This window comes from Crocodylus porosus, unplaced genomic scaffold, assembly GCF_001723895.1.
Source record: "Crocodylus porosus isolate Cpor-Errol unplaced genomic scaffold, CroPor_comp1, whole genome shotgun sequence".
In the NCBI taxonomy this organism is placed as follows: Eukaryota; Metazoa; Chordata; order Crocodylia; family Crocodylidae; genus Crocodylus; species Crocodylus porosus.
This window is the reverse complement of record NW_017728917.1, coordinates 20,549,095-20,572,778: the sequence shown is the minus strand read 5'-3', so window position 1 is coordinate 20,572,778 and position 23,684 is coordinate 20,549,095. Positions and strand designations below refer to the sequence as shown.

The window sequence follows — 23,684 nt, the reverse complement described above, 5'->3', positions numbered from 1 at the left end:
AAGAAGGGCGGGGAGCGCTGCGGCGACCACACGGGCCGGGCTGGGCGACTCTGACGCCGTCTCTTTGGCTTTGCAGGTCGGAGGAAAGTTTTCGGCGTCGGCGGCCGCCTGAGCGAGACCCGGCCTGGCCTCCAGGCCGCAGGAGCGGGCTCCACCCGGATGCGCAGCCACCTGCGGGGCCCCTGAGCGCCGCCCCGCGCCCAAGAACTGTGGAGGCGGCCTCGCTCCGCGCACCCCGCCGGTCTGGGCAGGAGCAGCCGTGTCCCCCCTCCTCCCCGCAATCTTGGACCACTGGCTCCTCTCCAGGGATGAGGGCGGCGGGATGCGGCAGGTCACGGGGACCAGCTAAACCACCTGCCCCTTGAAGGCTTCATTTGCCGTGTGCCTGGACACTGTGCTGTGTCCTTCCCTGGCTCCTCTTTCACGCCTCTCCTCGCTCCCACGTTGTGGGTGTCCAGTCAGCCTTGTTTACGGAAGGGAGTGGGGGAAAAATCAAGGGGGAGGCAGCCTGCATCCATCCCAAACAGAAGTCTTGGCGTGTGACTCATCAGCTTGGCTTTAAAGATCTCCCTTGCTTCGTTTAAAGGAGCGCACTCCTCTTCAGAGGAGCCCCATGGTTGTTCCTGTCTGCTCTGAAGAGGATGGATTGAAAGCTGCGTTTTCTGGGCGTTGCTTGAGGCAGTGCTGATCTTCATGGACATGATGGGGCTTTTTCACTGGATTATTGCCAGGATTAGTTTACACACTGAAACCGCGCGTTGTTAGGCCTTGCTGGGTGCAAGTTATGTTTGTCTTGCGTTCATGTAAAGTTTCTGTGGAGATTTGGGTTAAAAATTGTGGAGGGTAGCCTGCGTCAGAAGAGATTCTCTTCCTCCCTGGTTGTTGTGACAACCGCAATCTGTCCTCGATGCCTTCAGCCTTGGCCATCTTCGCTTGCCGCCCGAACTCTCACCCGTTTCAGGAGCGCCATGTCTACCTGGACGAGCCCGTCAAAATTGGCCGCTCAGTGGCCCGCTGTCGGCCAGCTCAGAATAATGCTACTTTTGACTGCAAGGTGCTGTCCAGGAACCATGCACTTGTCTGGTTTGACCACAAGACAGGCAAGGTAAGGCCATTTTTGCTCTCCTAGAGAGGAAAATAATATATGACAGGTTATTTTTAGCAAGTCATTGTAGATTGTGAGTGACTTGTGTTTTTCCTTGAACTTGGCTGCAAACTATGCTGTGGCTAGGGTTTTTGGGGTTTAGTTAACTTAAATTCTACTAAAGGCAAAAAAACCCTGAGAGCAGGGTTTGTGAAATACATTAAGTACTGGAGGAAGCTGGTAGATGTTCCCATGATCACTTCTCATTTCTGGGGATGCATGACTTTCAGGGAGGAGTATTTTATGTAACTCAAGGAACTGAGTTATCAAACCTGAAGTAAGGTAAATAAATGCTCATCATGGTAACCATAAATAGTTATTGTTACTCTGGTGGAACTGGCATCTTGCTCCAATGCTGTGTTAAAGTGGATGTATCGACATTTAGTTTTTTCCTAATACTTAAATATATATCTGGTATTCATATGCGCAGAAGAACAACTCTTAATTTTGAGCAGTTGTCATGCCAAAAGGAAAACAGCAAAGGAAAAAATTTATTACTCTGCTATTCTGCCTGTTTATGTTATCAAATTTTGAACAATATATTTTAATATTCTAAGCTGATAGTCACTGTATCACTAGCAGGAGCCATTGTAGTTTAAGGTTTGGAATATCTGCTATCATTGCTTGTGAACTGGAATTAAAATATGCTGATGTGGTGTTAACCTGGCCATAATCCTCTCAAAAGAGGACAACAGCTAGCACTAAATGGAAGTTTAGGGGCTCTGTAATACTTGTTTATGTCCACTAGGGCCTGAACTGGAACAGGCAAAATCACTTTGCTTAGCAGTTTAAAAATTTTGTTTGACAGGTTAACTAGTAGTGACAGCTGTTTTCTTTCTCCTCAAAATCTTCAGTCTCTCAAAAATATGTACGAAGTACCATGAAATATTTTGAAAAATGGATATAAAATGGGTGTGGTATTTTACATACTGTAATCTAATTCAGTTGTCTGGTGACTGTCTTTCTGTATGTGTTCCTCTATTAATTACTCTTTTTATTGCTTTGTATTCTAACAGAATACCCTGAATAAGCAGCTGCACTAGGTTTTTTGTTTGTTTGTTTTTTTCTTTATTATCATGACACAGCATGAGGACCAGTGTGAGACCCTACAAATTCTTAAAGCGTCAGATGTTAACAATGTTATGCAATACATAGGCATGATGGGACAGGACATGAGTTTAACTTTATTAGGTTGGGCTGGGGCATGACTTGTAGATTACTTGCGCATAATTGCTCATTAACCTATTATTTGTTTTGCTAGTTTCTTTGACACGTTAGGATTCCATACTTGATGCATTGCATATAGGCTGTTTAGGTTATAACATCAGTTTAAAGACCTGGGATGCTTTCAAGTGTGAGCTAATAATGCAGATTTTCTTGTTTGACATCGTTTAAGTTACTGCATCCAACTAATTATCTGGTGTAGTCCAGCATTTTTGACAGATACATTCCAATTCTATACTGCTTTCCGTCTGAGCTTCTTGGTGCTTTACGAACTTAATTAAGCCTCTCAACACTCTTGTGATAGGAATAAAGGTGCCCATTTTACACAAGTTTCATTTCATTCACAGGGAGGCTTTGGTGTTGGGCAGATCAGCTAATTGTTGGGAGTGCTTAAAAGATAAGCAGCTCTGTTGTTTTAGTTTAGTGCAGTTAGCTTTAGACTTACCGATGCAAGTAAAACATGAGCTTTCAACATAGCCTTTTCATGTTTATTCTGTAAGTTGCTGGTTTGAATCAACCCAAGTCTATCTGATGCCTCCATGTGATTGCTGGGCCTCTAACTTGGACAGGGTTCTCCCTCATAAACCCATCGTCACAAATATTAAGCTTGCAGGGCACTTCCAGCCTATATGGAAGAATGATTTGGGTTAGAAAATTCATTGCCTCCTATTTCTCTGATGAAGCTGTTCTGAAACAGAGTTGAGGCATGGTTGTATGGCAGAGAAGGGAGGCTTGAACCCTTTGGCTGTAGGGGAGTATTGAGTTTCTATGTCTGTCTGAATTTCTGTATGAAAAGTAAATTCCAAAGAGGGTGAAGTGGTGGTTGGGAAAGGAGGAAAGATGTGCTTTGTCAGACAATACAGTTTTATTGGTATCACAATGTGGAAGATATAAAACGCTGTAGGGAAAATGCAGTAGGAAAACAAGTGGAGAGGGAAAATCCTTAGCTTCCTTCTATAATAAATCACAAAAATACACAGCTCTGTTTACAGTTCCTTGCTCTTAAACCTGCAGTGTTTGCATAATAGAAACAAAAACAGCAGTGGAATCAAAGCATGTTGCTAACATCTGCAGACAAACATGTTACCGTAGCCAACTTTTTAAATTAGTTGTTATTGCCCAGGAATACTTTATTAGCCCATCCATAATGTAAGCTTAAAAGTAGATAATTTTTGTTTTATTGTTCAACATGATTGAAATTTTTTCTGGAGATTTCTGAAAACTCTTATCTTTTTATGAAAGCTTAGGCGATATTTTTAAAGTACTGTGTAATGGAGAAAATTATTAGAAATGAGTAAGATTTGACACTGATCTGAGGTACCGAGGCTTACATGGAATGAGTAGTTCACTGTCAGTGTGGCTGCTTTATGCACAGCACTAAGTGACAGTTAAAAATGACATGATGCTTGTTGAAATGTGTGCTATACTGAGAATAGGGTCTTTCAAAGAGGTCTGAAAAAGTTCCATGTTCAAAGACCAAACAGTATTAACAATGAAAGTAAGGTGCAAAAATGGGAGCGTGTTTTCAGGGGAGACCTCTTGAGAGCAAGTAAAATAAAAATGGCTTTTAAAGGGAAGTGTCTAATTGAAAGTTGAACTTCTATCTTAAGAAAGTTATCTACTGTTAAAAGTAACAATGAAATCACTAAGTAAAAGAGGGGGACTAAGATTGGTTTTCAGGTTTCCTCTCTGTTCTTGGAAAGACTTGATAAATAATCACCTTTTATTGTTCTTTGTATAGATAGCACCTCTTTGCTTTTGGGTTTTTGCACAACAGAACAGTTATGCACCCAAAAACACATCCAGAGTACATGCCCTGTTGTAAGCTACTGACGCGCAGAAGCTTTTTGCTGAGCAGGTTTTTTTTGTGTTTTTGTTTTTGTTTTTTTTGTGTTAAACCCTGGAATGAAAGGGGTGCTAGGCATGAGAAGTTACTGCTGGCTGATACAGATTTCCCTGCAGAGGTACCAACCAGAGCAACTGCTGCAGGGTTAATACTCTAATTGTTGGAGCTTATCCAAAGCAATTGTAAAGCATCAATCCTGAGACAGGAGCACCAACATATTGATTAGATTTAAAAAAAAAAAAAAAAGTACTTGAAATGAGATTTCATAAGCCTGGAGTGATTTATCTCCAGTTGCGTGCATTACTTTCACCTGGGCTACTGTTAATCTGATATTTCCTAACTGTGGAAGACTTGACTTTCTAACCTAAATGAATTACTTTAAATGTAACTCTTTTGTGAATAATATTGACTAGTAGCGCATGAACATTATTTTCCCCCTGTTAATCGTTTTGTTGATTCCTTTCATCAAATGATATCAACTGGGAGCATGGGGTATTTGATTTGACAGGTCAAAAATACTAGGTCAGGTGATGGTCAAACAGTATCAAATAATGGTCAAATTATTATTAGAACAGTGAAGAGGGAGACTTTAATCTTCAGTAGATTAGATATTCATGCTACTTAGAAAAAAACCTCAAATCAGTTACCTGCTATTGTGAAACAAATAAGATTCTAAAAAACTGTAATTAATTTTTATAACTGTCAGCATCTTGAATATTATTCATATTTACAACAGTTTTTCTTTTCTTTGGTACATATCTTGAAACCCCAGGATTAGCTTGGACAATGACAAAAAAAAAAAAGACTGAAGAAATAAAACAAATAAAATGCATAGTAAATACACAGCTGAAGAAAAAATGACAAAACTTTATAAAACATTTGTTGGCTCTAAGTTAACTTGAATCAATCAGGAAAGAGAGAAGTGTCTGTTCTGAGAGAGATCATTTGAACTGTATTAAGCAGTAGTTCAGAAGAAGTTAAGATGTACAAGTAGAACAGAAAATACTGAAAATATTATGATGTTCTTTAAATTGACAGTGTGTCACCTGGAACATTTTGTTCAGTTTTAGTAATTGAATCTTAAAAAATGTAGCTGAAATAAGGGTTCAGGCCTGTGATGAGAAGGAATAGAGGTATGGAAAGGCTTGTCTGTGAAGAAAGATTGAAATAATCAGCATTGTTAGTTAAGAGGAAATATATAAAACAATAATGTGTACAGAGTTGATAAACATGAATGTTGAATTAATATTCTTTCTCAGTAGTAAGCCAGGAATGTATTTGGTGAAACTGAAAGACAGTGAATTTAAAACTAAGGACAATTCATTTTTAGCACACAAATATAATGATAGCAGCTTTTTGCTGTAAAGTATCCTGAGTACAACAGCTTATAATTGTGTTTGTGTTACTGTTATCTTTATATTGGGTTACATCAGCACTTTTTTTTTACAATGGAAAGAAACCTCTGTCTTTTAGGTGCTGAGTAGGATTTTTATGACAGGGCTGTCCAACGGTCCAGACTCCCTGTCTAGCCATCCCTCCCCCTATAGTTGCAGCTGTAACAAGTAGCTGCAGTCTCTGGGCCCCCGGTCTGTCTGGCTGTTGCTTCCTGCATGTGCCCAAGGGGTCAGGGCAGCGCAGCAGCATGAGGAGCTGAGGGTACACCTGGAGTATGCAGTGACTGCATGGATGTGCAGTGCAGCCAGGAGGCGGAGGAGGGGGCCATTGTCAAAGGTGCTTCGTGCAGTGAAGGGAGCAGGGGTCACAGAATTGTGGTGCACTGAGAGGGGTGCACGTGGCAGAGCTGGGTTCATGATGTTCATATACCAAGGATATGCTTTTGGGCATTGTGAATCTAGTCAATATCCTTTTTTTGTTTTCAAAATATTTATATTTTGACATCTGTGTTGTTGTTTTTTCACTGTTTGAACTGTTTCTCTTATTAATAATGGCTTTTCTGTAGGGTGTGTTCACTTTTTCCAGCATGTATCCACTGCATATTTAAAGCTCCAGAAATGACTTGCATTTAAGCTGTATAAAAACAACCAAAAAAACCCCTATCCAAAGTTAACGGTACACGAAACAGAATGTGTACAGTTACTTAACTCACTCATTCCTCTTCACCTGTTACAATTGAATACTTAAGGAAACAAGCCTATTTTTGCAGTACACTTTAACTTTTTGCTTGTAGACTTTGCAAATAGATTTTTTTGTCACCTTGGTTTCTAGCCAGTTAAACTCTCTGGTCCTTGTGGGGTTCAGGTTGCTGTTTCTCTTGGGATGAGAAATCAACAGGAGGGTATTCATTTACAGAAATTATCAGCCTGTTCGCATCGGGCGAGTGATACCCATACCTTTAACTCAGTGGTTCTCAACCAGGGTGCCGTGAGGCCCCCTCAGGGTTTCTGTGATGGCAGCAGCCAGGTAAACCTGACCCACCTGCTCCTCTTGCATTAGGCCTTCCTAATCAGCCTAAAGCAGGCAGCAAAGGTGCTTGTCCTGGTCTCCCCCCACCCCAACGCTTCTACCAGTAACAAGCATGCATGGAACTGTCCTGTCCTCTTATATCCAGGAGGAGTGCAGGGAATGCCAGACCAGGAGTGGTTGCATAGCATGAGGCAGGCTTTAGGCTGATTAGAGAGCTATGATTCAAGAGACGTATGTACACACAGCACAGCCCTTCCCAAGCTGGCTGTGCAGCAGGTGGATGGGACAATTTAATCTAGAGGCAGCAGAAAACAACTGAGAAGTCCTGAGGGAAGCTAAGGCAGCACAAACAGGGGTTCTCAGCTGAGGGTGAGGCCACCTTTTTTTTTTTTTTTTTTATTTTTTTTTTTTTTTAAGTGGAGATGGAGTATCATGACTCTGAAAAGATTGAGAAGTGCTCTAAAGTGTCACTTGCAGTGTCTCCATCAGCAATATTAATGTAGGGAAAGTGAGATAAACTTCCTGCTCTTGCATAGTTTTCCCCATTTGCAATGGAATTGTGAAGTCTTTGCTAAAGATATGTCTATATTGCCATCACTGTAGCCATGGAAGCATATTTAAGCTTCACTATAAAATTTAACTTGTTTATGTGCTCCTAACAGTACAGCTATGGCAACATATGGAACCTGGGACAGGTTTTGCAGCCAGGCTGAGCCTCTGTCCTATCATGGCTGTTTTGCTATCAGCCTGCAACCTCCCTAATTTGGTATACCTCATTGAAGTGACTCCAGTAATGCATACTAGTATGTAGCATCTTGTGTAAAGGTGGCCCTGCAGTGTATTGACTTAAGGTAATCAATACTGTTACTGTTCAGCCACATTAGACACTGAATTAGATTTCTGCAAGTATTTTGCAGAACATCTTTTTTAATGTCCGTTGTATGCATTTATTTTTCAGGGTAGGTTTTTATATAGCTGTAGAATCACTTATGGCTGTTAACTGACTAATTTGTTTTCTATAGTGGTTGCATGTGGAACATGCACTTGGGCACTGGTCAGAACTTCTGGCTTTGTAAAACCAGACTGTTGGTCTCTCTCTTTGTTAGTAGCTTATTGAAACATTTGGTGACAGACCTCAATAACGCTTCTTATGTACTTTTTTTCTGTCAGACTTTCTTATTTTACAGAGACTAGCTGTGATTTCAATGAAATGGCATTCCAGGTTCACTTGGCACTGTGTCAGTCACAGACGGTGTTTTTCTCTAGTGTTATGGTTTGCCACTTCTTACAGATGCAAGCCTGAAACTACAGGCTTGTAGTAAATGACAGGCTTGTAATAAAGGCTTTATATATCTTACTTGCATACAATGCAGATTTGCTAAAGGTTTACAGGGTGTTAAGGTATATTTTGTGGCTTATTTTATTTTAGTATTTATCCACACTATCCAAGAAAACTACGATCTTATAGACAGGGTTTTGGGAAATTTGGTATTTAACTTTTATTGCATTTGGGAGAAATTATAGTGGTTTCTTAAAAGTAAGTGTTGTTACAAAAGGGTAAATATATTGCCTATGAGGATTAATTTAAATTCTTTGTCACACCAATACATAGGCCACCTGTAGTCTTTGGATCTCTGAAAAACTACAGAATAGGTTATTATTGGAACCAAGCAGTGGAGGGCAATAAATGTACCTGGTATCTTGAGGTCAGAGGAAGGATAAGGCCAGTGGATAGGATGCCTGCTTGGCTCTTGGGAAACCTAGGTTAATTTTTCTGCTCTGCTACACTTTCATGACCTTAGTCATTCTGTGCCTTGTTTCTAATCCAGAAAATAGAAGCTCTCTGCTTCTTAGGGGTGGGCATTATGAAGATATACTAATTAAACTTTAAGAGATGCTTAAATCTTACAGAGCCATATGGGTACCATCGATGAATATCTATCTCCAGCAGGCATTGCAGCCAGATGAATCGTAATTTATAAACTCTAACTAAAAATACATATTTCTCAGTACTTTAAAAATGTGTGCGAGTTCCATATGTGCTTTTTTTCTGACATTTTGAGCACTTGAGGCTAGGGAATGTATTTGTGTAGAAACTAGAAAAAGGGGTGTCTTCATTTTTGAGCGTGGGGATTCTGGATACTAAAGAAAATGTGCAACGTTGACTTGCATTTTCAAATGGCTGGGACTTTGTATGCATGGTGATTCTCCCACTTAAGAGTGAAACGTAATAGGACAGAGGCAGATATATTATTGTGGTATGATAACCTTCTGAAGAGAGGAGGTGGTTACCAAGAATTAGGAATATTTTTGGAAAGTAATAATTTCTAAACAGTGCTTTTCAAACCTAGTTTTGTTCTGATTGGCTATTTTATTTGCTAAAATGAATGTATAATACTGTCAAAGAACAGGAAAAAGCTAGGAGACGAATTTAATGTTTCTTTTAAGGCAGCTTCCAGTTGTAACTAATTTACCTCCTGATACTGACCTGTCTTTTTGTAATTTTAGGTCAGATGACTAAATAGAAAATGCTGCTTTCAGTGCCTTAACTGTAAAGAAATAGTATAATAACAGTTGGTCACCTGTATTATAATAAAAGAGCCAAGTATTACTTAAAATTGTAGGAAAATAACTTTTTTTTTTTTTTTTTTGTTTAAAACTACAGTTCTTTTCAAAAGGATAAGTAGTAAACTTATTGGAAAGGTGGCCACATACTTTAAACATCAGATGTGGGTGGAGGGGAGATGTTCATAACTTGAATGTGTGATAGCTTTATTTTGGTCATGTATTTTAGTATCTGATTGGACATTTTCCATTTTACTATAAGTAGATTTATCTTCAGTGTTTATCACTGTTTTAGTAATATTGCTTCTCTGTATGTGTAAGTTGCAAATGAAAACATGAAACGCTCCTAAGATCTTGTACAGCTAGCTGACATTAAACCTTGCCTAAATTTATGTACAAATACCTTGCTATTATTGTCAACTACATTCGTATACAGTGTATTTTAATCATTACATATGATACAAAAATCAGTTATTGAAGCTGAATTGTATAACAAGCATATATGTTGAAGTAGAATGCTAATCTTGATTTTTAAAAAGTATGAAGAATATTACTTGATTTCAAGAGTACTAATATTCTGCTATATTTGGTTATGGGAGCCTATTGTGCTGACAACATGATTTAAAAAATTGCTGAGATTGAAAGAGGACTTTTTAAATATAACTTTCCTAAAGCTCTCTTAAAATTCTTATTACAGTTATGGTTAGTTTGAGTGTCTTTTTATTTCTGTGGTTTCGGTATTGTCATCAACCACAGTGATTGTCCTTTCACTTTTGTTCAGAAGTCTATGTCCACATCTCAAAACTCATGACCATAATTGACAGTTTTGCCCATAGTCTTGTCAGCTAAGTATGGAATGAAAGTGTAGATAGTCTCTTTTGTCACTAAAAACAATTTTCGCAGAACAAGTTTAGGTATGTTAATGAAGATGACCAACTTACGTAGCTACTGTTTTATATTATTATGACTTTTGAAGCGCTAGAATTTTGGCTTATATACCTATTTAGTTTTGTATAATGCCTAGATGATTTTCTTTCACACCGGACGCCAGTAATCAAAGTTCACACCAAAAATCATTAAAGTTTATTAAAGTGCATCTGGAGGAAAATAGAACTGCTGAATGAAAATACAACTATTTTGTTCCATAAGGCTGGAAATAATAGAATACTCTCACTTGGTGGCTCTCAACCACTACTTCCCTTTTAAAATCTTAAAAGGGAAACTCATGTGTTTTTGTCTTCCTCTGTATTGGAAATTTTTTCCTAGAGTACAAGTGTTGGAGAAATTGGGTATTAGCTGGGAATGTGCATCTTTACTGAAATGATATAGTTTGTGCAGGAAGTTGACATTGGATACAGTCAGTCATATTGTTGAGCATAATGTTCTTCGGAAAGATAAATCCTGTCCATGGCCCTAAGTCAGAAATTTATGTTGTAGAGGGGGATTTTCATGTAAAAATTAAAACTCTGGTAGACCACTTTATTATGATTAAATTTAACAGTGTCAATGATACAGAATATATTACATATGATATAGAAACTGTCATTGAATGTTCGATACTTTGATATGTTGTATATTTCAATGCTTACTTTCCATTTTCTTCCCTAAGTCTTTCATCCTTGTTTTCTGTTCATCTCTCTTGGATAGTTCTTTGGAACCCTTAATTAACTGTATGGTATACTGATATTTTTTTGCCATCTAATTTAGTGCACAGAAAGGACAATGAAACATAGTCTTTGTTGGATTGATGCATGTACAGGCAACCCCCACTTAATGCTGTTTCACTTAGCGCGGTTTTGCTATAACACTCATTTTAAATTGATGCATGATTTCACTTAGCGCTCAGTGAGATTCATTATAACACTCACGGTTGCAGTCTTGGGTCATTAAAAACGCTTGTCATTGCCATCTTGAATTGGTTTCACTTTGTTCGTTTTGCTTAACGCTTAGTTTTTCAGGAACCAATTAAGGGTGCTAAGCAGGGGTTGTCTGTACTGATATACCTGTGTCAGAACTTGATTTCTGCTCTGGGTTACAGTATGTGCAGGGCTCAGGCTTCAATGTATTTGTGGTATTAATGGCCAAATTCTGTTCTCAGATATACATTCTTTCACAAGCTTATGCTTAACCTATCTACAATGATTTTTGTTAGGTTGGACAAGTGCAATATATGGTCGCTTCTTGGTTTCTTGCAGCCTAACAGGGCCGCATGTGTAGATGTTGAGACTTTACTGTGGAGCTAATTAGACAGCTCTGCAGTAAACATCTTGCGTAGATGGTTTCTTGTTGCTTCTTGTTGGCTCAGATCAAGTGTAGAGCTAACAAGATTGTTACTTTGCAGTTTTTGCTAGTGTAATAGTTTTTGACTGTCTGTTTTCTCAGTAAGATGGTCTAGTAAGAACATAAAACATTCACAAAATACACTACCTAAGTTACATTATAAGTACAATTCTGGAATGGCCTACTTAGTTTTAGTTCAAGCACCCCATCACCATTTTTAAGCCTGGGGATGCTGATACAGGAGACATGGAGGTGCTTTAATTAGAGTGGAGGTACTAGATTTAATGCACATTAACTACAGTGCATTAATGCAGGTGTAGATGTGCCCTTTATACACCAGCAGTGTTTAGTTTGTTGTAGGAGCTAGATTGGAAAGAGCTTCATACAGTGTATTTCTATTAGCAGGCTTTGGAAATGCCTTTGAATATAAAGGCTGTCTAGTCAGGGAAGACTGTCAAACTGACATCTTTAGAACTCTGCTCCTTGGGAAGCACTAATGGATGTCTGAATAAAATGACTTTTCGAGATGTCCACATGAAGAGCCATTCTGGAAGAGTTGATTCCATTATAGCTATTCTGACCAATTTCCTCACGTAGATCAGTCCTAAAGTGGTGAGCTGACTTGATGATCTGTAATCAGAAATAACTCTTAAAATTTTGTTTCCATTCCGTTTTTTCAGAATTCTTTTTATTAACAAGAAGTTCAGTGCAACGCGCAACATTCCTCATGGTCCTTTCGGCTTTTATACAGCCCCTTGCAGTCCTTGCTGGGTTTTTTCCAGGCTTTCATCCGTTCTCTGGCTCAGACTTCCTCTCCATAGCTGTCACCTGTTCCCTGCAAGTGTCTTTCTGGCCTTTTGCCTGACAGGTACAGAAAGCCCTCACCTTAGTGGACATGCTTGTGCACCCCGAAGCTTGTCAGAATGAAAGAGCAGGAAATGACTAAAAGTAGTTTGATTGTTGCCAATTGATGGATTAAGAATAAAACTTATTTTCACAAATTTCCTGCCAAAGTATAGCCTGCATAGGGACATGTTTTGTTAGTGTGAGGGTATGTTTGCCATCAGTGTTCTTAATAACAAAGGATAAAACTATGCCAATCAAGGTCTTGCGGTGTTGTTTGGGGTTTGTTTGTTTGTCTGTCTGTTTTGTTTCCTAGCATGTGATTAGAAAAAGGGTGATGTGTTTTCAAAACAAATGAGACTGGGCCGGGGGGGGGGGGGCGGGTTTGCTTCCCTGAAGTGACAGCATGACTAGCATGCCTCTCCTACAAACCGGACTTCCTTATTCCCATTTGCACCCATAAGCAATTTATATTGGACATTTAAACACATCCATAGCAGTTTTGCTTCTTAACATTTACTGGATGCAGTACATGATACTAGATGGTGAGTTAGAGCAAGTGCTATATATATTTAAGCATCTGGCTGTTGTTGCTAATAGGCACATCTATGCAAGATGTTTACTGCAGAGCTGTCTAATTAGCTCCACAGTAAAGTCTCAACATCTCGTGTCCCTGTTAGGCTGCAGGAAACTAATTAACTCTGCCACAGGTTGGTACCTGTAAATACAAGTACTGTCCTGCAGCAGAGTTCTTTAGTGCGCAGCAATGCTTGTGTAGATGCTGACAGGGCTGCCTGTGGCACAAAGGCACTTCAGTGTGGGGCTGCCTGCTGGCTAGCCCCACGCTACCCAGCTAGCCCTTCTGCAGCGCATTGGGCCAGGTTAGAGAACCCCAGACTTCCTGCTGGTTGCAACTTCTCCAACTTGGCTCAGTGAGCTGCAGTTCCGGGCACACAGGTGAACACAGTGCCTGGGAGCAGTAAACTGCAGTGCAATATGCTTTGGAGTTTACCTATCTGTGCTAATAGCACATATAGATGTACCCAATGACTATTCCCTCTTTTGAAATCTGTAACTTCTGTAGTATTTATAGGCAAACTACAAGTACAAACATGGCAGCAGCTACAAACAAGGCTGCCATGTTTGTAGTTGCAGCCTCGTTTGCACAGAGCTTTCAATTAAAAAAAAAAAAAAAAAAAAAAAAATTAGTGCTTTGTAAAATCCCTTAAATTGCATCAGCATAATAGGTTTCTGGGTCTCATTTTATAATGGCTATAATCTTAGAGGATGTTGTCTCAGATTGGTTCTTTCAGAAGTGTCTTATCCCATATTTAACTAGTCAATTACTGTCTAAAAAGATTTTTCCTAATGCTACTGCAAATGGTTGTGATATTAAACTTTTTTAGTTTCTATATGTTTTTAGGCCTACAGCCAAGTAGAAATTTCAGTATTCCATGGAGGTCCTATCCAGTATAGTAAGCTATATTTCAGATATCGTGTGTGTATTTATTTATTTTTACTGGTGAGCACTCCTTACTTATGTCTGAAAAATAGAGGTTTTGTTTCCATTGTAGTGACTGCATGGGTGCCACTAGTATTACTGTCAATAATATTTATATTGGTGTAGTGCCAGGGTATCTTAGTCATGGACCAGGACCTTAGTGTGCTAGGTGACAATGCTATAATTGTGCTGAAAGTGTTCCAGATAGGTATTTTTTGTTATTTGCCTATAGTTTGAATCAGTCCCTGTCTGCATTAGAATATGGGACATCTGCTGGATAATTAAACCATCTTTACCATTTAATTGCTACTGTTAATAAATATTTCCTTACTAACATTACTGGGATTGGAGTCACTGCCAGAAGTTTCTGTTGCAGATGAACAGAATTTACTGCCACAAAAATGTTTGCAGCAGTGCTTTACATGCAAGCTATTTTGATATGATAAAGATAAGCTGGAAATACCTGCTTATCAGGCGAGTCAATTTTTTTAACAATTTGATTAATTAATCTCTAGTAATTATTGCAATACAGTAGTTTTGCCTCTAATCCTCTTGCAATTAAAAGAAAATCAAATTTTTGTTCCTGGTCATGGAGCAGAAGTGTTCTGTGCTTCTGATTTGGTACCCATTTAAAAATTGCATGGGGTTAGAAATATGAGCTGTGTGGAAACTAAGTTGTCAGTTTAGGGTATTTAAGTGATGATTGAGGGAAGAGGTTTTGTAAAGATGTATAGGTATTCTCTCTTTTTATTGTACCTGATTGTACTGGTAGTATTTAGATACACAATATTGCCAAATTAGAGCTGAGAGAGTCTTTATTCTATACATTTTGTAAGTATGAATGACTGATTCTTGTGGCATGGCTGAAGTAGTGCTGCTGTGAGAAATAACTAGTTTCATAACAGTGCTGATAATTTAAAAATTGCTTTGGGTTTTTGCTTAGGGAATTGACTCATTTATCACACAGTGAAATTTCTTCCTATGGCATGGACAGTACATAATTGGTATTTTCTGATTTGTTTATCAGAAAATAATTGCAAAAGCTATTAGCACATCTTTGTAGTCCTCATTTAAACAAAGTAGTAAATAATAACATTTTTTGCTGCTTGTTAGTAGGAAGAAGAAAAAAAGAATAGCCCAAGTTTAATCTCTTAGGAGGCAGATTGGAAATTTGACTACAATACTGGTGTCCTAAATTAAAATTTTGAATGGACAGAACCAAAGGGGAAGTGTATGGTTTTGTTCTTTGTTTGTTTTTTGTTTTGTTTTAATGGGTAGGTCACTTTTTGAAAGAGTATAGTTTCTCAAACAGAGTTTCTAGTCTAGAAACTTGATTCCACTATTATGCAGCATTTTTCCCTAGCTGTTCTTTCAATGTATTGGATGAGAACATTCCAAGTGCTCTTCTATGGAAGTGGTTTATACTGCATTCATCAAATGTTGGAGCACCTAACACAGCAAACTTTCCAAATTTGAACAAGTTGATTGTTTCTCCTTTAGGTAACTGCATTCATTTTAATAAGAGGAAACAATCACAGGAAACTGATTTAGGAAAAATCAAGGTAGCACATCCTGTGTGCTTGCTATATTGTTTTTTATTAAGGATTCTGTCTCTAAACCACCTCCAACTGTTGTCCAGCTAATAAGTCTTTTGAGTCTGCCACACAATACTCTGGATTTTCAAAGTACAGTAATCACGCAACAATGTTTTTAAAACTTAATGTGTATATAATAAGGCTATTTTATTTAATGAACCTCAATTATTACGCCTAGTTTTTTTGGGGTTTTTTTGGTTAACATCTTGCCCTCTAGGTATAGGAGAACTCTTTTGGAACTTGTGCTGGACTGCAAAATTCATGGCCCATTTGTGAAAATATTCAAGCACAGATATGTGGTTGACTTTTTCAGTAGAGCAGACTAAAATGATTGTCAGTACAAACAGGTTGAGAGTACTTCTGCAGTTTAGAAAAAAACAAACACTTCAGCCTTTCTTCCACACTTCAGAATATTTTGTGTTAGGGTAATCTCTAATAAAACTTCATTTAATAAAAACCTTCTTATCTGTACAGTAGTAAGGAAGTAAATTTTATGAGATTTTTTTTCCCCATAAAACAGGACCTGTTTGTTCTTAGCTGTGCCTAATCCTCAAAGTGTATAGCTTTAAAGAGGAAAAAGGTGGCTTCTTTGATTATATCAGCAGCTAAGACATTTAATTTATGCAATGATGAACTTCTTAGCCATATGTACTTTTTATTTTCATTATTCAGTGTAGTTGATCTTTCTACTAGCAGAACTATATATTCCAGTATTTTAAACTGGCAAAATATATACTACTCATTATGGACTGTTGATATGCCAAGCTTGGTATTCCAAAGTTGAGATACTTTGCTTAAATATTTTACCTGTTGTTTTAAAAATTAGGACTCTTTTATTTATTTATTTATTTATTTTTAAATCCTTGCATAACCAAAATGTCTGAAAGGGAATTTGATGAAATGCAAGACATTTTTTTTTTTTTGTCTTCAGGCACAGGTAAAATGGTTTGGGAAATTATGAGCCTGGTTTGGGTTCATTATTATGGAATGACTCCATAGTATGACAGCACCAGCTATTGATTCTTAAATTGAAATACAGGACACAAATGATTCTCAGTTGGGGTGCCCCAGGGTCCTGTTAAAGGTACAACATTGCCTGGCCTTTGTGTGATGAGGTAAAAGCTCTCCTCCCCCAATCCGGTGTCCTGTGCCTATCCCAGCTACTCAGTGGCACCTGCAGCTGCTCCTCTGGGTGCTGCCACTGCCACCATGCTTCTAGATGTTTGGTGTGGGACATAGTGTCAGAGCTCTTTTGCAGCCTGTCTCATCCCCTCCGTTCATCATACTCCAGGGACTGGAGAGAGTGGCCCTGGGACTGTTGTCAGCATGGGACTCCCACAGGAACAGCCTCAGTTGCAGGGGCTTCTCTTGCCCCATCAGGTAGAGACTGGGGGTGGATGTGAGGTAAGTCAGGGTGAGATCTTGCCCCCACTGCCCTCGTCTGGCGTCAATTAGATCTGTGGTCCTTTAACCTTTTTTAGCCTCACGGTACTGCTCTGTATCTTTTCTGAATGTATGTTATAGTTCATTGATTCTGAATTTCCTGGCACCCTAGTTGAGAGAAGTTATAGTGGGGGGAGTGGTCTTTAGGCCAAAAAGATTGAGAACTGCTGGTGTAGTTGATTATAAAATGCATTGCATGGTGATTCATGATCAACTCCTTGTATCCATTACCTGACTGGGCAAATTGGCTGTATCTGGCATATTTAAGGCTCAAATACTTCCATGTAAATTTTTCAAATATAAATATACTTGTTGGTCGTTCAAGTTGCATATGGAGAAAAAAAATGACTTCTAGTCCTTGCTTTACCAAAATACAGAAGATAAGTTGACATTTTTTTAGGTAAATACCAATAGTTTTAAAAAATCATCTTTTTTTAGTTTAGAATGTTTACCCTATTTCAAAATTTAAAAAAAAATCTAGTTGGGACAATGGTCTTGTAGTCTGGCTGGACAGAAATGTCTCTAAACTAGCTTGAACAAGAAATGGGCTTCATTGCTTAGTCCAACCAAAAATACTAGTCAAGTGAAAGAGTAAATGATAAATTTGCTTAGTAAGTTATTGGAGTTCAGCTTCTTTACTTCTGAGGTTATTTAAGATGCAAGTAAAGGTAATGCTTTGTGGGGGGCACTGATTACTTTAAATGCAACAGAAATATGGTAAAATTAATCACTGAAATGATCAAAAGTTTACTTTTGTCTAGAAAGAATAAGAAACTTACATTGTGAATTAAAAACTTAAATAAGTCCTGGAATAGAAGTGGCCCCTCAGCCTTTAAGATGGGGCAGAATATAAAGTTAATATATCAATAAAATATTTGTTAGAGGGAAAGAGAGAATTTTTTTGAGGAGTTCATATGTACTGTTTTTGAAACCTTGAGGGTTTTTTCCTGTTAACAAAGTAATATTTGGTCATGGTTGGTTTTTATATATTTGAATAAAAATTTTTATTTTCAAGTTCTCTCTTCCCTCCCCCTCCTCTTCCTAACTCTTCCTTCACAGTTGCTCCCCTCCTTTTTGGGTCCATTTGCTTAAATATTGCTGAGATCTGCCATTATAGCATCTCTCAGTAACAGTGCCATTTGTAATTCCTGATGGGCCATCCTCTATTCCTGGTAGAGAAAGATGGTGGTGATAAATTTACACAGTATCAGATGGTGCTTAGTTGCTTACATGCACTGAATACAATCCTGCATCCTGAAACGAACTCTGACTGCTTTAATCTTTTCAAATAACCGGGCCTGAGACTCTTCTGTCCCAGTTAGTAAAGGACTTGCGTACATGCATGCACGGTACAGTGTGTGCGTATGTGTGCATGTGTGTATGTACACACGTGTTTTGGGACTTAAATCTGTGCAGTGAAGTTCCTGTATTGTCTTTGGAGCTGTTATTGCAATAGATTTTCTTTTACTTATTTCATAAAATGTATGGTTAAATTAGTTTCCTAGAAACCCACACCATTGTGTTAGTGCCCCTGCCTGGGTTCACATGTTGGATCTCTGATAACTCCTTAATAAAAAACAAGCCTTCAGGAGGACATATGTGAGCCTTAAATAAATAAATAATGACAAGGGCAAAAATAATGTCCTGTTTAAAATCTGTTTGACACCTTGAAAGAGAGATAAGACAGGTGGCAGTACATCTACTTCCAGCAGCCCCACTTAAAAGAGAACAAAATTGTCTTTTGAAGAACAGGGAAGGTATAGACTAGGGGTGTCAAACTCATACAAGCTGGCTGGTCTGGGTGCCATGTGCTGCATGTGGGTCAGCTCCAAGAACCATGGGTAGTATTGGGTGCTGGATGACAGGGCTCCATGGTTTGTATCTTTGACACTCCTGGTAGAAATAGTTCTCCCCTCTTTCCCCTGCATTTCATATTTAAATGAAAATATCTAGCATTTATTTCCTTGCTAAAAGCTATCTTTCACTCTTTGATATGTAACATCTGAATTATTTTTTCTCTAACATTTAAGTGTTTCTGGAAGTGTTTATTTTATCAAATATTTTAATAAGTTTTTTGCTTTTTAAAAATGATATATAAAATAGGTTTAATTCATGAACATTGGTAGAGAATATTTTGGTTACCCAATATAGGCCTGTTTTCTTTTTTCTTCTCAAAATATGGTTAACTTAAATAGAAGGATAAAGTTGAGATGTTGCTCATTACTTCATATTGGAGTGTCATATTAAAAGTTGTGGGAAGCCTTGTGTGAGGGAAGAGTAGAAAGCTGGGCATTGAAGATTGATGAGGTAAGTGAATTGTTTGAAAGCAATCCAAACAACTGGATCATCCACCTCAGTACAATAAAGCATCATTAGAAATTTCTACTTCAGAAAGTTTATTATCATGGATAAAACTATAAAATGCTCAACAGAAGGAAAGCCATCCATCTCAGTGTGCCAAGACCTTAATGGGAAATCAGATGATTAAAATGAAGCTGTGTTAGAATGCAGACCCCTAAAGTACAACTTGAATCGCCTTTGTGCTTTGTGCAAAGCTAAGTCCTGCATTCAGAAATGAACTATACTCATTAGTTGGCAATCCTGTCTTCTAGATTTTAGATCAGAGAAACGCAAGAGAAACGACCAGGTACTTTTGTCAGGATTATTGAATTATGGAATATCCTTCTCAGCTTTCTAACTTCCTTTCCACTGTAATTAAGATAAATAGTGTAAAACAAATCTTAAGGCTATCCAGTCATTTTAGAACATGTCTTGTGAAAACAGAGACATATAAAACTGTGTATTTGGTTTCTGAAATTTTTAAATGCCAATGAAAACTTTTAAAATTTTATGATGTGTATGCAAACCTTGTTGTAGTATGTTAGTAGAGGAGGATAGAAAATAAAATTGACTAGTTAGCAATAAAGGAACAAAGTAGGGGTGCACCAATAAAGATTTTCTTGGCCAGTACCAATAGCCAATTATTACCAACCATATTGGCTCATGCCGATCTAATAACCAATTTATAGTTTCATAGAGTGTCATAGTTGGTAGGGTCGGAAGGGACCTGAGTAGGTCATCAAGTCCAACCTCCTGCCATGGGCAGGAGAGAATGCTGGGGTCAGATGATCCTGGCAAGGTGATTATCTAGCTTCCTTTTGAAGACCCCCAGGGTAGGAGCGAGCACCACTTCCCTTGGAAGTTTAGCTTTAGTTCAAGTGCCACTTCCACCATTTTAAGCACAGAGATTCTTTTAAGCAGAGCAGTGTGAGGCGAGGGTGGATGCAGGCTGCCCACTGTGGGCTCGGGGTTCTCTGCTCTGCTGCTTTTGCCACAGGAGCCCTTCACCGGCCATGCACCCCCTTGCCCATTTGGCAGCAGGAGGCACAACTCACCGCTTCCACTGCTTCTGGGTGGGCAGGGGGTGTGCAGCTGGTGTGGGGTTTCTGGGGGAAAGGAGCAGAGCTGAGAGCTCAGAGCCCACAGCAAGCAGCCCATATCCACCCCATGTACAAATCTGGGGGGCACATGCCCTCCCATGCCTTCCCTGGCAGGGGGTGTGCAGTAGGGGGGAGCCACTCCCTCCCACATCCCCAGGACAAGCTGCCTGTGGCTCTGTCCCACTGTCCACCTCAGCCCCAGGCCACATGCACTGCCCTGGCTGGGCAGTGTCCCCAGCCTGTGGCCCACTGCTTCCCTCACTGTGGGGGCTTTGATCTGCCCCCCTCCCCCATGCCTCTTCTCCTGCATAGACTACCTGCAGGGAGCTGCTTCCCACAATTCCCGGCTGTATTCCTTGCCACATGCATGCATGTGACTCTGCACATGGCACCCCCTGTGTCTCACTCTCGGCAGCCCTCAGCAGGACCCCTTGCAGGTTACAGTGCTGCAGCGGGAAACCCGTCATTTCCCGAGAGAACCCAGGCGTCTGGGGAGAGGGAACCCAGGTGTCCAGGGCCCTGGCCAGAAGGCATAATTATTGGCTATAACGGCGGAAAAAACCCAATAGCTCGTGTGTGTGTGTGTGTGTGTGTGTGTCCCCAAACTTACTGGTGCCGATGTGATAGGCAACCAATATATTGGTGCACCTCTAAAACAAACTTATTGGTCTATTCTTCCTATAAATCCTTAAGTTATCAGTAGGTTCTTCACCATTTTGTGTCAGTGAGCCCTGATAAAATGCTTATTATAATGTTGCTGCATAATACTGATTGAAGTCTATACATTCTAAAAACTTAAAATTGTAATAGCATAATTATTGAAGGATGGAATTGTTTTAATGTAAACAGTGATGCTACATGAATCAAAATGTGTAAGATGAGAAGGTGGAGTATTTTCGAGTCCCACAGTTTGGAGTTAAAGAACAACCCCCTGACAATAAATTTGAGAGAGCAGCCTAATGTGTGGTAAGTATGTGAATTAAGAGGTAGTTATAAAAAGGCAAGGGAAGATAGGATTTCAAGGTGTGAAGTATAATCAGGACTTAGAGCAACAGAAAAGTTGAGGAAAAATGCATGGAGTACAAATCCATAAATCTGGTGAGGAAGTGATTACTAGAAATTTTGAGAGCATGGATGTAAGAGAAATTTTAATGGACTAGGGAACACAGGTCCCTAGCATAGTAAAGAGGCTCCAAAAATGGGACTGAAGCATAGGAACTAAAAACACGGTAAACTGGAGTTAAAAGGTGAAAGAAATATAGGAGGTAGAATTATTGTTGGAAAGGCAGACTGGGGTCGAGAGTGCATCTTTGAAAATAAGTGATCAATGTAGGGTGCAATTCTGAGGGAATCTTTCCAAGAAAGCTCAGAATGGAGGATCCAGGCCAAGTACAGACTGTCAAAAAGCCCAAGGCAGAACTGATTCACTCTAGGTAGCTTCCTTTAAACTGCATAAGTTGAACCCATAACCAACTGAACTAATATTCAGTTTTCAGTTGGGAAAGGGAGGGGGAGGCCTGCACTGATCAAGGCCTGGGGTGTGCTAAATAAAGCATGTCTCTGTCTTCTTGCCATTGCCAGCCCAGCTGAATGTCCCCGGTTGTCTCCCCAGTACATGCTTCCAACCCCTTGCTATTCCCCCACAGGGAATTAAGGAGCCCCCTGTCCAGATCCTGGCCCGCCTTGGGGGGGCCCTCCCCCTTGGGAGGTTCACCCCAGCCCAGCTCTGGGGAACTGGGGGAGCCTTCTGCTTCCCAGCTGCTGATTTTCTTCAGCGGCTGCCACAGAAAGGAGGGAGAAGGAGTCCTCTAGGACAGGTGTCTGCCCCTGCCTTGGGGGCCTTCTCCCCAGCCCAGGGTCCCCTAGCCTGGGGCAGCCCCAGGGAGTTGATGGGAATTCTTCCCCTCCCCAACCCCAGAGCTGCTTGCTTCAGCCCCTGCAAGTGTCAAAGTGAAGGGAGATTCTTGTGCTCCTCCACAGCTGCTGCAAGTCCAAGGCAAAAGTAGTTGGAGGGGAATTTCCCTTGCTCCCTGGGCTATCCCTGAGATGTGCAGCAGCTAAGGGAAGCAGCTCTGGGGTTCAAGAAAAAATGAGACATTTTACAAAGTGGTAGGAGGGTTTTTGAGACCAGAAAAGGAAGCAAATCAAATGAGGTTATGGTTGGGGAAAGAGTAAAAGTGTAGAAATAGTGTTTGGCAAGGAGGATGATAAAACTGCTGTCGGAGAAAACAATTTTGAGAGAGAACGCTGCATAGTCCGAGACTTTTTTCAAAGGTGCTTGCAGCAAGGCAGAGTTGGGCGGTATTTGCTGTTTTAAGCTGACCTTTTGGCTGGTGACTGAATGTGTGTTGAGTACGGGGCTGTTTTCAGCTGGTTCATGGCTGGTTTCCACTGCTTTAACAAGTGCTGTGAGTGTGTGGAATATGTGAACTAAAAGGTAGTTCGTAGGCTTAAAGAGGCTTAAAGCTGGCCTTGGGATGGGTCCTGCTACTGCTCTATAATATGGGGGCTGCTTAAAGTGTCTTATGTCTGGTTCTGCCCTTTTTTCGGCTGTGTGGCTTGCGGTGTTGTCTACTGGTAGAGTTCTTAGGCATTGGAGGAGTAGAGGAAATGCATGCTGGGGAATGAGCCAGGTTTGAGGTTTGGAGAGATGGCTCTTAATCTCTACCACTGCAAAATCCTTCCCACAAGGATGCCCAAGTCAGAACAAGAGAGCACTGAACACAGACTTGAATCCCTCAAGGATGAGGGGAAACTTAAACAGCCTAAAGGAACTAGTGTTGAAAGAGGTGAAGTGGTGTCAGATGGAACAATAAGACTTCAAAATAAGCGAAGTTATTATTGCACATTTTAGTTTGCAGCGTTGCTTTAAAAACAAAGGAAATATGCACTGTCACTTCCTCATTTTAAATCCACATCTACTATTACTGACGGATGCTTGAGGAGCAGTTGTTTTAGGTATGGTGTCAAGAAAAAAGGTAACAGCAAAGTTGCAATGCTAAGGTAATGGGATTTTTTTTTTTAATTGAAAAAATCATATATTAAGATTTAGTTGTGTGCATAGAATTATGAATATTTTAATTGCCTTCACTTTTTTAGTTGTATATATTATTGTTAATGTGGGAAGTAGAGCTGTCACTTTCCGAACTGTCACTTTGCGAACCACAAGAAGATTTTGCACTCTGTCATTATGTAGAACAAAAAGAACTTTTTAAAATTAAACAAAGAAAAACTAGTCACTGAACTGTTCCTTTAACAGGTAGTGTAGTTGATTTCCAATACAGGATTTTGGAAAGATTAATTTTATGATATTTGTAAAGTAAGACGAACCTTAAAATAAACTAGAAAACAAGGAATACAGATTCTTTGAAATAAGGTG

At 39.6% G+C, this 23,684-nt stretch overlaps 1 protein-coding gene and 1 long non-coding RNA gene across 12 annotated transcripts in view; both read left to right on the top strand.

The window, feature by feature from the left end:
* The first annotated feature begins 58 nt into the window (after window positions 1-58).
* SLMAP (sarcolemma associated protein) overlaps window positions 59-23,684 on the top strand; it is a 149,303-nt gene continuing 125,677 nt past the window's right edge. For 4 of the 11 annotated variants that reach the window (XM_019536879.1, XM_019536880.1, XM_019536877.1 and 1 more), the window contains exon 1: window positions 60-1,105. In XM_019536879.1, the coding sequence (XP_019392424.1) occupies window positions 908-1,105 (198 nt within the window). In that variant the 5' untranslated portion in view covers window positions 60-907. Of the gene's footprint in view, window positions 1,106-23,684 lie in introns of all 11 variants that reach the window. The other 7 variants (XM_019536886.1, XM_019536884.1, XM_019536881.1 and 4 more) reach the window with 3 other exon arrangements.
* Window positions 7,730-22,125, top strand: LOC109311303. The gene is made up of 3 exons (XR_002101466.1): window positions 7,730-7,739; window positions 18,287-18,291; window positions 22,049-22,125. It is a non-coding gene; the product is annotated as an uncharacterized LOC109311303 (long non-coding RNA).